The sequence below is a fragment of the Narcine bancroftii genome, chromosome 6 (genome assembly GCF_036971445.1).
Source record: "Narcine bancroftii isolate sNarBan1 chromosome 6, sNarBan1.hap1, whole genome shotgun sequence".
Classification (NCBI taxonomy): domain Eukaryota; kingdom Metazoa; phylum Chordata; class Chondrichthyes; order Torpediniformes; family Narcinidae; genus Narcine; species Narcine bancroftii.
Genome location: NC_091474.1, coordinates 123,881,684 through 123,897,321, shown reverse-complemented (window position 1 = coordinate 123,897,321; position 15,638 = coordinate 123,881,684). Strand labels below are relative to the sequence as shown.

Genomic DNA, 15,638 nt, shown 5'->3' with positions numbered 1-15,638 from the left:
CTGTGGGCCAGGAAGACTTTCAACTTATTAGTAATGCAAAAACACTGTTCAAGAATACATATGTGTACAAAAGAGAGAAATGTAAACAAGAAGACAGTGGAAACAAACTGTGCAATACAGAAAATAAATATTCAATAATAAATAAGTAAGAGTCCTTAAATGAGTTTCTGGTTGAGTTTGTTGTTCCAGAGTCGGATGGTGGAGGAGTAGCAACTGTATGACTTCATGTGTTGGTTCTAGGAAAGATCCTCCGAAATAATGACACCCAGGAATTTAAATTTGCTCACCCTTTGCACCTCTGATCCCTCAAACATTACTGAAATTATAGAGGAGATGCTCTCACCAATTCTCATCGATCGTGGTCTTGAGATGAGGAAATGTAGGATCTAATTGCAGGGTTTGGAATTTGCTGATCAGTTTTGAGCGGATGTTGATTTTGAATAAAGAGCCTCCTGATGTTTGCATCTTTACTCTCCAGGTATTTTTGAGCATCGTGTAGAGCCAGTGAGATGAGAACTGGCACAGACCTGTTGCTGAGGTGGGAAAATTAGAACAGATGCACATCGCCACTCAAACAGGAGCTGATATGTTTCAACTCCAGCCTTTCTAAAATGTCATCACTGTGCAGGTGAGTGCCTCTGGTCAGTCGTCATTTAGGCAGGTTATCACCCTCTTCTTGGGCAAAGGTACAATATAGACCTGTCTGAAACTGGTAGATATCACACCCTGCCAGAGTGAGATGTTGAAGATATCAGTGAATACATTGGCGTGTTGGTTAGCACAAGTTTTTAGTACTCGGCCTGTAGTCCATCTGCACTGGATGCTTTCCTTGGATTTACTCTTCAGAGGATCATCAGAAGACATGGGGAGTGGGTTTCCTCGGTCTGGTGGTCAAAATGGGTGGAGAAGGCATTGAGTACATCTGGGAGTGAAGCTTCGCTGTCTCCTACTGCAGCAGATTTGGTTTTATAGCAGGTGATATCTTTAAGAATCTGCCACAGCTGTTGAGTGTCCTTCATTGTTTCCATTTTGTCTGGAATCTCCATTCACCCAGGAGATGGCTTTTTGGAGGACAAACCTTGTGTAGTGTTCTGGATATCCAGTCTGAAATGCACGTGATCTGGCGTTCAGCAGTTTCTGGATTTCACTGTTCATCTGAACAATTTGATGTGGACACACTCATGAACAGCTGATTTGATAGAGTCTGTAACAGCCCTTGTTTAATCATTCATATCCTCATTTTAGGTGTCTGTTCTCTGAAGCCTTTTTTATGGCTGTATGGTGGCAGAAGGAGAACAGCCAGGTGATCTGACTTGCCAAAGGTCTCGGGGAAAAAATGGTTGGCCTTTCTTATTCCTGGACTGAAGGAAGATGTGGGGTGGTATGGGGCATCACATTGGGAGAGGCAGAGATCAGGCTAATGGACAGGGCAGTTTTCCATGGAAGTGGCATGTAAAACTGGAGGGAATGGGTTGAAGGTGAGAAGGTGGAGGTTTAAAGAAGATCTGAGAGGTGCTGGAGGCAGGAGCAGTGACAACATTTCAGAGGCAGCTGAACAAATACTGGAATGAGAAGGACATTGGGGGACATGCAATTAATGCAGGCAGGTGGGATTGGTGTGGATCTGGGTAATCGATAGAAGAGACATGGTGGGCTGAAGAGTCTCCACCTCTGGCTGCAGTGGCTTTGGATTCCAGGGACTTTAGCTTGAAGCTTGCCACATGGAATTCCTTGGCCCAAGAGATGACCCATGTTCCCACTTTTACCAAACTGTTGGCCATTTCTGCTGATATTTCCCCACAATAATTCACCTATTCCCCACATCACTGGAGTTTTGCCTGTTTTAATCCTCAACCATAGCTATGCTAAAGCTCAGGGAGTTGTTCTCACTGTCACCGAAATGCTCCCCTACAGAGAGATCTGCTGCCTGATCAGGGTCATTACCCAGTACAAGATACAGAATTGCCCCTCTCTTGTCGGCTATTTTACATATTGATTCTGCCCCATCTGTTACTCCTGCACTTCGGCGGTGCCATCAACATGAAGGAAGTTCGTATCTCCCATTACAACAACTCTGTATTTTCTGCACCATTCCATAATTTGCCTCATTATCTGTTCCTCAGTGACCTAAGCACTAACTGGAGCCTATAGATCACTCCCAGTACAGTGATTGCTCCCTACAGTGACTTCCATCTACAACAATTAAATGGACATTCCCTCTGCAGCATCCTCCCTTTCTTCAGCTGTGATGCTATCCCTGACCAGAAATGCTACTCCTCCAATCCTCGTACTGACTTCCTATCCAATTCCTTTTTAAACACCTAAACCCCATTACCTGGATCAGCCAATCCTGTCCTTCAACCAGCCAAATCTCTATGGCCACAAAATCGTTATTCCATTTGCTGATCCATGCTCTAGATTTATCTCCTTTATTCCCAATTCTCCTTGCATTGAAATTGACACATTTCAAACCCTCCACTGACTCCATTTATTTTGTCTCCCTTGCCTGTCTTTTCTCACAAACCCACAACACATTGAACCATCCTTTCCTGCTTCTGCCTTCAGATTCTGGTTCCCATCCCATGTTAAATATGTTTGAACCCTCCCTACAGCTCTAGCAAAACTGCTTGCCTGGAGCCTGGTCCCTCTCCAATTTTTTGTACACTTCATACCTTCCACAGAAGAGATCCTAATGATTCACAAATCTGATCCATTGCCCTTACACCAACTCTTTTGCCATTTAAAAACAAATCTTTTCTACTTTTCCTCTCAGAGTGGATAACCTGACACTTCCCAGTTCAGTGACTGTTATAACACTGTGATGTAGAGAAGACATTAACGGGAGCCCTGGATGCATTAGTCGACCTGTTCTGATTCACTAGTGAAAGGCTCTTCATTTGGAAGGACTATTTAGGGACCCAAATGGTGGTGAGAGAAGAGATGTGGGTACACGTGGAGCATCTCCTGTGGTCACAGGGGTAGATCCCAAGGGGATGGTTGGTGAGGAGGGAGGAGTGGACAAGAGACCAGTTACTGTCAATCCAGTAACTGATTTACTCAGTGCAGTGACAGTTGTTCCCTTACAGGACACAGACTGTCATAAGGGTTTGTGTCCTTCCAGAGACCAGAAGAAAGATTTATGCACTCAGAGTGCAGTGACTGTTGAATAGTTCTGCACCCTGACGCCAAACTGAGTGGTGTTTAGATGACAGTGCGATGCTGTGACTGGAGGAAAGGCCTGTTTCCGAGACTGTGGAAAGGTTTTTTTCGTACAGAGACTGATGAAAAGTCAAGTGTCCTCAAAGTGCAGTGACTGTTGTAAATGAGGGTTTTACAAATATTCGTTCGATCAGTGCAGTAACATTTTTTAAACTCTGTGCCTCACTAAACATCGTGTCCATTATAACTGGACACAGTTTCGGTTTGAGTGCTGATAAACGGTAGTTAATTGGCGGTTGCGGCCGGGAAACGGGGCGGAGCTGGGAGATGAGAGGCCGCTCTCTGTGCTCCGCCGTCACTCGGACTCGGACTCCTCCCCTCCTCTTGGCTGCGCGTATCTCGGGCAGGTCGGGGCGCTGCATAGAAAAGCAGACAGTAGCAGCGACTGTGTTATTGAGCAGAGAGCGGAGTGAAGAGGCATCATGTCAGGCAGAGGGAAAGGAGGTAAAGGACTGGGCAAAGGCGGAGCCAAGCGCCACCGTAAAGTTCTCCGTGATAACATCCAGGGCATCACCAAACCCGCCATCCGCCGCCTGGCTCGGCGTGGCGGGGTCAAGCGCATCTCGGGGCTGATCTACGAGGAGACCCGCGGGGTGCTGAAGGTTTTCCTGGAGAACGTGATCAGGGATGCGGTCACCTACACCGAGCACGCCAAGCGCAAGACGGTCACCGCCATGGATGTGGTGTACGCTCTGAAACGCCAGGGCCGCACTCTCTATGGCTTCGGCGGCTGAACTGCCTGCATTGTCCCTGCATCAACACAAAGGCTCTTCTCAGAGCCACCCACCCCCTCACGGAGAGAGCAGCCCCTCGCCACGTTGGCATGAAATTCATTTCCTGTCCTCGTTCTCTGCCCTTGCCCATAGATTTCCCTTCATTGCTGCTTGTCAGGGCTCGTCTATTTTACAAACGTGACCTTCGGCCGATAGACTTTCTCTTTGGAAATTACTAAGATGATGCGCGAATCCGTCGGCACCGGTTACCCCCCCACCCCCCCAAAACTCTGGTCCGGGGAACACTCGCTTGTCTCGTCTCCGGCTGAGCTGAAGCCCCTCAAATCGGCTCCGTTTTTTCACACACAGGGCTGGGGATATAATTAATCGACATTTCCAATGGTATTTATAAGAACAAATGGGCCGCACGGTTGGCGAAGCGTTGAGCGCGACGTCTTGACGGCGCCAGCGATCGGGACGGGGGTTCGAATCCCGCGCTGTCTGTCAGGTGTTGGAACGTTCTCCCCGTGTCTGCGTGGGTTTTCCCGGGGACTCCCGTCTCCTCCCTCCTTCTAAACGAACCGGGCTGCAGGGTAATTGGGTGTAAAATGGGGGGAACGGACTCGTCGGCCGATACGGTCTGTCACCGTGCTGTACGTTTAAATTAATTCAAAATATTCAGCAAAATTATTAGTTCCCCTGGAATTGGGAGACGATTTGAAAATAAAGGACAGCAAATCATACTGCAACTTCTGAGCTGTGTGATGGCGGAAGTCTGAACCCGTCACAAATGTCCATATTTGGTCAGAGATAACATTCCCCGCCTGCCTCAGATCTTCAAACTCTCCAGGTCATGACAGCTTTAAACTGTATGATTGTCATCAAGTTTGACAATCAGGATCCTTGTGGTGAACATGGACACCACAGCGCATATGAATACAAGGTGAAACAACATTCTCATCCAGATAGTTAACAGAGTTGGAAAACTACAGGAGTATCTGGCACACTATGATGGCATAATCAATCAGTTTCAATTTGGTGAGCATTGATCTGTGGTCAAAGCCTATCAGGGTAACTGATGCCATCCAGGGGAAGAAATCTGCCTTTGATTGGTCCCCAGCCTGGGTTCTGTATCACTCCCAGCCCACAGCAGTGTGGCTGACTTCATTGGCCTCCGGAACAAGTGAGACAGTGACATCAGGGCATCTGGCGATTGGGGAATAATGGTGGTCTTGTCCATGATTCCCACCAGCTGTGTAGGAATAAAATTCCCCAGAATGTGTGCCACAGAGTGAGGCAGTGTCTTAAGAAAGCAGCCTCTATCCTCAAGGAGCCCCACCACCCAGGCCATTCCTCTTCACTCTGCTACTACCAGGAAAGGAGCCTGAAGATGATTACTCAGCAGCACAAGGACAGCTTCTTCCTGCTGCCATCAGATTCTTGAATTGACTTTTTGAGCACAATTTTTATTTATATAAAATGTTTACCATATAACCATTTACGGAGCGGAAACAGGCCATGTTGGCCTTTCGAGTCCGCACCGGTTCACTGATTTTGTGCGCCCTCTTCAGGCATTGGTCCCGGTAGATCTTCATTCAATAACGATGGGCGAATTCAATGCAGGTGGAATCAGATAATTCTAAAGTATTTTTACGTCTGCCGAAAGAGGAATTTCAGGTTAATTTAAATACTATTAAGCTATGATTGAAACGCAAAATAATTGTACATGACGAATCAAGTCCAATATCCAAAATATCAATCATATTAAATGTCTTTGTATTAATTTGTGAAATATTACATTTTAAAGCAAACACATCTAATTTTATAATACCAAGATAGCAACTCTGATTTACAGAAAAGCAATTAAAATAAAAACCTATCACTCTTTCCTTTTCCATGTTTAATTCTGAAAATATAATATTAAGATGACTAAGCATTGCATGGGTTGGTAATTATTTACCTTGAAAATAAATAGAGCAAAATGGCTTAAAAAGCTGTAACTTGATGTTAGTTCGAGGTTATTCCATGCATTTTGCCATGGTAAGTAAAGCACATTTCATGAAGTTTTTTGAAATTTTATTATCACCCTGATAAATATCATTTCCTATAGTTGATGCAGGGATGCAATGCATTGCCATTAAAATGACTTGATTTGATTTTGGTGATCAAATAAAAATGCAAGAGCCTGTAATAAATAATAAATGATTTATGCTCCAGGGACTTCCCTTTAGCTAGGCTAAGGAGAAGAAATCATTCAAATTGAGCCAATTCTCCTCTTCCCCAAGTGGACCTGGAGCTGCAGCTTAACCACTAACTATGGATCACAACAAGGAACTGCTGCAGATCAGCAAACACTTGCAGATGTTTCAAGTAGGAATTAATGCTATTCTCCTGCTGAAACCTTTGACTATTTCACAAAAAGCTTTTCAGAGGATACATTACCGGAAGCATTTAAAGAGAAGGTAGTTCTTTTTTTTTAAAGATCTGGGAACTGACGTCAGTGTGTGGAACATTGCGATACTGCTGCAAAACAATGATGTTTGTGACTTTTCATGATGATAAATTCTGATTCAGCCCACAGACTCATTCCCTCAATCGGCCTTGTTGGTTTGCAACCTTGTACTTTCCCTTCCTAGGTGTAAATAGCTTGATCAGATCTTCCTGCAACCTTCTCTGTTCCAAGGAGAGAAACAATGATTCTCACCAGCAGGGTTACCAAATCAAAATTATATATGCCACTAAAGGCAGCAAGAAAAGTTGCTAAAAAAACTCACTAAATGAAAATAAAAGAAACACACAAAAATCGTAAATAAAAGGCGTTGATTTAAAATTAAAAAAAACTATCCATTAAATTCCAGTTTTGGAGATTTAGTGAAGTTCGAGGAAGATATCATGTATTTCCTGCAAATCCTCAATAATATATGCAACAGATACACTTGATGAACCTTGCACACGGGTTTCGTAAGCTTTCATCGTGCTGATCTTGGAAATGACACTTCTTGGAAAGTCGTAATTTTGGCTACTTTTTCCAAGCTTACATAGTCCCTATCTAATTGCTAATATAGCATTTAAGTTATTGATGTGCATTCGGTTTCGTAATTTTGTTTTCACAAGATTCATCTGGCTAATCAATTATTCTCCATCAGCATTAGTGTGAGGCAATGAAAGAATCTTTAAGGCTAAATTAATTCTGACCAAAACAATAAGGTACTTAATGTTTCTTTCCATTGAAACGTCTACAGTTTACTCCACTGAAATTCTATGCGAGTCAACAGTTTGCCATCTGTGAAGGCAAATTATGTCTCTTTTTATTGGATTGAGACATTCTTGGATGCTAAATGAGGACATAGCTTGCAAAACAGTCATATTGTCTGACAACTTTTGTTGGAGTTGTCTTATAAGGTCCCCAAAAAATGCAATGGATCTACTTCAAATATTCTTTTGCTCTGGATCTGGAGGCTTACTTTTCAGCATTTCAGTTTTAAACATGTGACCTAAATATGGATTTTACATTAAATTGTTTTCAATCACTATCTCATCTGTAATTCTTGTTTCTGGGATAATAATTTTGGAGCAAAGGGATTAAAATAGATGAACAAGATCGTTTAGCAATTTAGTGGGGTCATTAGTTTCTTATTTGAATTTCTTATTCGTGTTATGTACTTCTCTGATAAGAGGTTTGAGAAATACAAGAATTAAGAAATTTGTGTTGTCACAAAACATCGAGTGCAAAACCTCTGCTGTGTAGTACCTTTCATTCGTGCGGGCTATAGTAAAATACTCTTTGAGCTCATGCCATTATTTCAAAATTCTATCAATAGCTGACTCAATAGACATCCATCAAGTCTCACTACACTGTATTAATTTTAATGGGGAAAGTCCACTATTCATTGCAGCATAAAGATCCTTGTATTTTGCAAGTCTAATTGATGAGTGAGAAAATCAATTATAGGTTTCTTTAAGAAGAAAATCTATGTTTCTTGGAAGACCGTCACTCACAGCATGCAATACAGCTAACTGCAGCGATCGAAAAAACACATCTGATTAAAATCAAAGTATGCACTTCAGCTTTAAGTTTCACATACACTCCATTGTTGATGCCTATCATTACCAATGCATTATCAGTACGAATGGAAATAAATCTTTGTAAATCCAAACCATTTTCATTCAAAAATCTTTTAATTGCCTTGCAAACAGCATCAGCGATACATCCTTTAAGCTCAACCAATTCCAAAAAGGTTACAGTTATCTTATGATTGGTGCGAGAATAATATCTAATTATTAAAACTAATAGCTTGGAAACAGATATATCATTGATTTTGTCGAAGATCAAGCTATAGTTTGCATCACCTATATCATTTCGTAGATCTTCTCTAATATGTAGTGCCAATATATTTGAATTTATGCAGAGCATTTTGTTTTTCCAAGGGCAAGATTATTACAGTCTTTGCTGTCAGAAAAATTTGCTTTACAAACCTCTCAGCTAGCCTAAGGGCAGATTTTTCTGCTACAAAGTGTGCAATATTACCTTCTGTCTTATGTATGTCTACAGTCTTTGTAAATGGAAGAACACTTAACTGTCTCTGGCTACTAAATGGAGCGTCTGCCTTGATATGCGTGTCTGTGTTTTTATAGATCACTCAATTTTGCTGATAACACGGCACCGCAGTACTTACATCTACATTTCTAGTTTCTGTACCCAGTTTTTATATCTTTCATTTTGTAACCACTCATCACAAAATTTTTGAGTGTATCTTTTTGGTAGGGACTCCTAAACAGAGTGACCCATGACCCACAGTCACCAGGAGTGGGAGTGCCATGGGAGCCATCCATTAACTAAAGGACTCATGAGATTGCCTTGTGACTTGAAGTCACAAGCTTGTGTAAATACTATAAATAGATGACACCATTTTGTGTAAATAGTCTATGTCTTGAGAATTTAATTAAAGAGCATGGTGTTTTGGAAAACCTCTGTTTCTGTGGTTTCATTACTCTGGATAACCAAGAGTGGGAGTTTGGTTCCTCATTTAACATTTCTGGCCATGGTTACAACATATTTTGGCAATGAGGACCTTGGATAATTGAATTTAACAACAAATGTCAGTAACAATGGAACACCTCAAGGCCATCCTAAAACAGCAGCAAGAGGCTTTGAGCTCATACAATCAAAATTAATGGACCAGCTGGCAGTGAAAAATGTCCATGGGAGCTTTAATCGTGGAGGAAGGTGAGCCTGCATTTAAAACAAATTCTGCATATGCATTAATGAATTCTATCACTGAGTTTAATTATGACTTGGAGTCATGAACTTTTGAAACTTGGTATGGAAAGAATGAAGATTTGTTTTTAGTAGACTTTTCCAAGTTCAGTGAGGTGTGAAAGATTAGGCTGTTGTTGAGGAAGTTAGGCACTCGAGAACACAAGTGTTACATAAACTTCATTCTGCCAAAACTTCCACAGGACCTCAGTTTCAGAGAAACACTTGAGGTAATGGCAGAAATATTCGGTGAACAATTATCACTGTTCAACATTTGGTATCAGTGTTTAAAAATGACCAAGAGAGATGACGAAGATTTCATGGCATACGTGAGTAGGGTAAATTGACAATAAAAGGGTTTTAAACTCTCTACGCTGACTGAAGACCAGTTCAAGTGTCTAGTGTTTGTAGCAGGAATGCGGTCGCACCAAGATGAAGATCTCAGAACACAGTTGCTGACGAAGATTGAACAGGAATCTGACATGACCATTCAAAAATTAATCGCCGAATGCCAACGCTTAATTAAGTTGAAACGCAACAGTAAAATGGTGGAAACGGCGCAATCATCTTCAAGCGGTGTACAGATGATCAAGTCAGCAGACCCCTCTAGACCAAATAAAAATGTGACCCACCCAGCCAAACTGCCCAGCACCTGTTGGAACTGCTCGTGACTGCCCATACAGACAGCAGCGTTGCAGTAAATGCAAGCGTCAAGGACATAAACCAGAATGGTGCTGAGGGAAAACACCCATTAAGTTAGCTTCACACACAAAAGTGAAACCAATCAAAGCAGTTTTTAAGGTGGCAACCACCAAATGCAGGATATACGCGAAGGTGCACATTAATGGCATTCCAGTGAGGCTGCAAATTGATACAGGGTCTGATATAACCCTAATATCAAAGAAAATGTGGAAACAGATTGGTCAGGCAGAGGTGACTCCAACCGAAAACATGGCACGGAACACTTCTAGGGGGATCCTGGAGTTGTTAGGTTCAGTTGACTTTTCCATCAGCTTAAACAGCTCAGAAGCGAATGTTATTTGGTAAAATGTCCTAACCTCGATCTCATGGGCCTCGACTGGATTGAAAGGTTGAACCTACTTGACCGTCCACTTAATGATATTTGTCAAAAGTTGGAAATGGCACATACCCCAACAGTGGCAAATACAGCACAAGAGTTGATGATACAGTTGAAGCAATGCCATGCACAAGTATTTTCCGAAGGCCTCGGATGGTGCACTAAAAAAAAGGCAAAATTCTGTCTTTTGCCAAATGTGAAACCGACTTTCAAGACAAAACGACCTGTCCTATAAACAGCACTGCAAGAAGTGGAGCATGAATTGGATCGGCTGCAACATGAGGGAGTGATTGAACCAGTCAACTACTCATTGTGGGCTGCACCTATTGTGGTGATGAAGAAATCTAATGGATCCATATGTCTGTGTGCTCATTTTTCAACTGGTTTGAATGCAGCATTGGACGACCATCAATATCCATTATTGTGAAATTGAATGGGGGCAAATACTTTGTGAAGGTTGACTTAGCAGAGGCATATCTACAGTTGGAGGTTGATGCCAAATTCAGAGAATTACTGACCATCAACACGCATCGAGGACTGTTCAGATACACACATATACCATTTGGAGTGAAGACAGCTCCAGCTATCTTTCAACAGATCATAGAGACAAGGCTGAATGGTGTTCCGCGAGTTGCAGTGTACCTATATGATATCTTGGACATGGGAGCACATGCTCTCGAATTGTTTGATCATCTTGATTTCGCTTTGTCCCACATCAGAGACTATGGGTTTTGAGTGTGTCCAGGAAAATGCGTATTTTTCATGAAATCAGTGAAATATCTGGGTTTCATCATTGACGAAGATGGACAACGGCCAGATTCACAAAACACTGATACTATCAGGTGCATGCCTGAACCCACAGATGTGATCACGCTACGTTCATTTTTGGGTCTATGAGTCATTGTAGTTCATTCCTGCCAGAGATGCATAAACTCCATGATCCACTCAACAAGCTTTTTACACAGGGTAGCAAATGGAATTAGACTTCAAAATGTCAAGTCATTTAAGCAAGTTAAGACAATGTTAAAATCACACTACAATCTAAACTTGGAGATTGTTGTAGCTTCAGGCGCATCACAGTCTGGGGTGGGTGCAGTCATTTCACATATATTCCCAGATGGGAGGCAAAAAGCCATAGCACACGCACCATGCTCTCTAACCGCTGCAGAGCAAAACTATGGAGAAATTGAAAAGGAGGCTCTAGTTATTGCGGTGAAGAAATTCCATAAAATGCTCTATGGATGGAAATTCACTCTTCTGACAGATCACAAGCTGCTATTAGCAGTATTTGGTTCAAAGAAAGGAATTCCAATTTACATGGCAAACCAACTGCAAAGATGGGCAACCATGCTCCTTGGGTATAATTTTAAAATGAAATACCTGCCAACTACAAGTATCAGACAAGCTGATCCATTGTCATGACTCATTAGAGACAAGAAACAAGAGCCAGAAGATATTCTTGTCACGGAACTCTTAGTAGAGACAGAAGTCAATCAAATATTTTAAGATGTTATTAACTCATTGCCTGTTACAGCAGAAAGAGTCACACGAGCAACGAGCGAAAATGACATTCTTCAAGAGATAATGCGTTACCATCATACAGGGTGGCCAAAAACTTGTCCAAGATCGGAAATTCAACCATTTTTTAAAAGACAGGGATCATTAACAATCTCTAATGGCTGTCTTTTGTCACAGGAGACATCCTGGAACAAATTGCAGAAAAGCCCTTGCACGAAAGCTATGTCTATTGGCCTCTGATGGATGACCAAATTGAACAACTAACATGGTCATGTATCAGATGTGCCTCGGCTGCGAAATTCCCTGTCAAGATGAATTTATGTTCCTGGCCACAACCACGGAATCATCTCCATGTACATTCTGCAGGACTAATTAATGGGGAGTACTATCTAATCATAGTGGATGCATACTCCAAATGGCCGGAGATCATCAAGGTAACCCGAGCAACTGCACGGGCTACAATTACGGAACTCAAGTCCACATTCAATTGTTTCAGTGCTCCTGCAACATTAGTTTCAGACAATGGGATGCAATTCACACAGCCGAATTTTATTTATTCTGCAAACAATATGGCATCAATCATTTTCGCTCACCTCCATACCATCCACAGTCCAATGGTCAGGTAGAACACTTTGTGGATATATTCAAATGGGCTCTAAACAAAGCCAAAGGGGAGGGTCCAATTGAGGAGATCTTGCACACATTCTTGTTAAATTACAGGATCACTCCAAACCCACAAAGTCCTGGTGGCACTTCTTCCTGCGGAAAACATCTTTGAAGGAAAATTAGAGCACCATTTGACGCTATTTTTCCCACAAAAATCAGAACCTGGACGCAGAGATTTGTATACGGAAAGACAGTTTAACCGTCAGCATGGATCAAAAAAAAGAACATTTCAGGATGGACAACATGTGCTGGTGTGAGACTACAGGGTGAAGTCGGGTGAGTGGCAGCTGGGGAGAATCCTGAGGAAGATCGGAGAGGTTCTCTATCATGTGCAGGTTGGACCAGACAAATGGACTAGACGTGCCAACCAGTTGCGACCAACTGAATGTAATCTCGCTGAGATATTTGAGCAACTCAATTTGGATGCTCTGTTGGGAGTGTGAGAAACAGGAGTACCTTCACAGAAATTGCTCGAGACAAAAATTGAGAACAAAGAATATTTATTATACAACAATGCAAAGTTGGGTGCTTTCCCCTTACCCTGGGAATACACACATACACTGGGGCTCACCCAACTTTTATACAGTTTATTTCAGTATAGAAGTACCCTCCCTCTTACATCCTTCTGCCTCCTGGATGAGTTTGGCATTAGGCAATCCTGTCTGCCTAAGTGCTGTTTCTGTGAACATGGAGGACCAGGGGGTATCCTGTCGGTGTCCCATCATGTCATTGTCCTTTTTGTCCTTATTCACAAACCTGCCTTTGTTCTTATTCACACCTTCCCTGACTCTCAGGGCTACAAACTTCTTATATGCAGAACTTGCTAATTCTGTCTAAGGCTAGAATACCCTTATCTTATTCAGACTAACTTTACTTCTTACATTCAATTATCTATCCTTATCCTATTCATACTGGCTTTATTCATTACACATATATCCATACTAGTTTCCTCATCTTTCATATTTTCATATTAGTTTTACTCATCTCTCACAATCCTCACTTTTCTTTTAGCTATGCTTCGTGAATTCTCAACTGGAATCTATTACTTTTAAACTTGGTCTTTTTCCCAGCGGGTCAGTAAACGAACTGCAGTCTCAGCATCATCAAATAGAATTTGGGAAACATACATCCTTTGGGTTCTAGTGATCTGATGAGGGGTCCGTTGAATTAAATACTGCACACGTCTTTAGGCAGGGGAGCACCATAATGGCCAGAATAGCGAGTCCAGCTGCAATAAGGGCTGTGGATATCAGACTCCAGTTACCAATAAAAAGTCTAGTCTAGGTGCCAAGTCTGAACCTGGGCATGGGAAGATTTTTGAACTCCTGAAGAAGTGTCTTTAACTGCCTGACCTTTGTGAGCATTGTCATTAACCAGCCTTTCACAAACATTGCCTTCAGCAGCCAACGAGTAATCGAGAGCCAGGCGGTTTTGTTGAACTGTGGCTCATATCTGCCTTATGACTTGCTAATTCTGTCTAAGGCTAGAATATCCTTATCTTATTCAGACTAACTTTACTTCCTACATTCTATTATCTATCCTTATCTTATTCATACTGGCGAACTTGCTGATTCTGTCTAAGGCTAGAAGACCCTTATCTTATTCAGACTAACTCTACTTCCTATATTCTGATATCTATCCTTATCCTATTCATACTGGCTTTATTCATTACACATATATCCATACTAGTTTCCTCATCTTTCATATTTTCATATTAGTTTTACTCATCTCTCACAGGAACTTTTGAACTGCAGAAGCCAGTGACCAACCAAGAACAACCATCACAGGAAAATTAGATTTTACCTGCTGCACCACAGGAACCTGTACAAACTTCACAAAGAGTTCGCAAACCAGTAAAGCCCTTTCAAGTGGACCCAAGTCTACACTTGTATGAGTAACAACTCAAAGGGGGAGGTGCTAGGAAGTCCTAATCAGAGTGATCCACAGTCACCAGGAGTGGGAGTGCCATGGGAGTCATCCATTAACTAAAGGATTCACGAGATTGCCTTATGACTTGAAGACACAAGCTTGTGTAAATACTTGAAATAGATTACGCCATTTTATGTAAATAGTCTATGTCTTGAGAATCGAAGTAAAGAGCTTTATGCCATTTTGTGTAAATAGTCTATATCTTGAGAATCGAAGTAAAGAGCACGATGTTTTGGGAAACCTCTGTGTCTGTTGTTTCATTACTCTGGGTAACCAAGACTGGGAGTTTGGCATTTAACATTTCTGGCCACGGTTACAACACATTTTTCCATTTTCAATAGTCTTGAGAAGGACAAAAAAAATACAATTAAAACGCCTTAAGGTAAGCATTGCAATGCACTAATTACATGCATACTCAGTGTAGTCAACTCCCATTGGTGAGTAACTAATCACTGAACAACAAAATGGTGCCTGGCGGGCCCTCAGAATAAATAATTAAAATGGACAAATAATCATGTTAGCATTGGATTCTGATATTGCCAATAAAAGTTCAGTATTGCACATTTGGGAAAATCGCTAAAAAATCTCTAAATTATTCAGGAAATCCCTAAAAAAGTTGTTGCTAACTAAATAGATAAAATTGGTGGCTAAGAAACCTTAAAAGTCACTAATTCTAGCAAGAAAATCTCCAAATTGGCAACCCTACTGCCCTCTGCTGGACATTATGACGCCCATATCATGATGTCACGCTTTCATATATATAACCCTATATGTCAGTAGCCATGTTAGTCTAATAGAAGGATGAGAAAGCATCATGATTCTGAGTCTTAATTGTGTGATTGCATACACAACAGTGGTGATGAGGAACGAAACAAACCCTACACATACTCTATTCACCATCCGTGAGAAGGAAAACAACAGAAGAAAGGTAGAAAACAACTACCTAACAACCCCAAAAATTCCTACCAAAAGATCAAGATGAAAGTGTGCCAAGATGGCAGAGGGAAAGTTCAGGCAATTCAACGAGGTAGAATAAAGTTGGGATAACTACGTAGGACATTTTAACCACTACTGCATAGTCCACAATATTTTGAAAGGTCCAATAATCTGCAAACATGCCCTCTTCCTCAGCATAATGGGCAGCAAATCATTTGACCTCCTTAAGACCTTGCTGGCCCAGAAAGATCCAGGGACGAATACATTCAATGAATTATTCACAGCTCTAAGGAACAATTTAAGCCCCAAACCACCAATTATG

The 15,638-nt window shown here is 41.7% G+C and overlaps 1 protein-coding gene and 1 long non-coding RNA gene across 2 annotated transcripts; both read left to right on the top strand.

Moving 5' to 3' along the window:
- Positions 1-3,437: 3,437 nt before the first annotated feature.
- On the top strand, positions 3,438-4,351 carry LOC138737580 (histone H4). Its single transcript, XM_069888240.1, has one exon. The coding sequence runs from the start codon at positions 3,642-3,644 to the stop codon at positions 3,951-3,953; it is 312 nt and encodes a 103-aa protein (XP_069744341.1). The 5' UTR covers positions 3,438-3,641; the 3' UTR covers positions 3,954-4,351.
- Positions 4,352-8,929: 4,578 nt separating this feature from the next.
- Positions 8,930-14,620, top strand: LOC138737579 (uncharacterized). Its single transcript, XR_011341031.1, has 2 exons — positions 8,930-9,159; positions 14,189-14,620. It is a non-coding gene; the product is annotated as an uncharacterized lncRNA (long non-coding RNA).
- Positions 14,621-15,638: the final 1,018 nt, after the last annotated feature.

Bases quoted from the DNA above. Each gene is read 5' to 3' on its own strand.
- LOC138737580 (XM_069888240.1), top strand. From the start codon at position 3,642: ATGTCAGGCAGAGGGAAAGGAGGTAAAGGACTGGGCAAAGGCGGAGCC.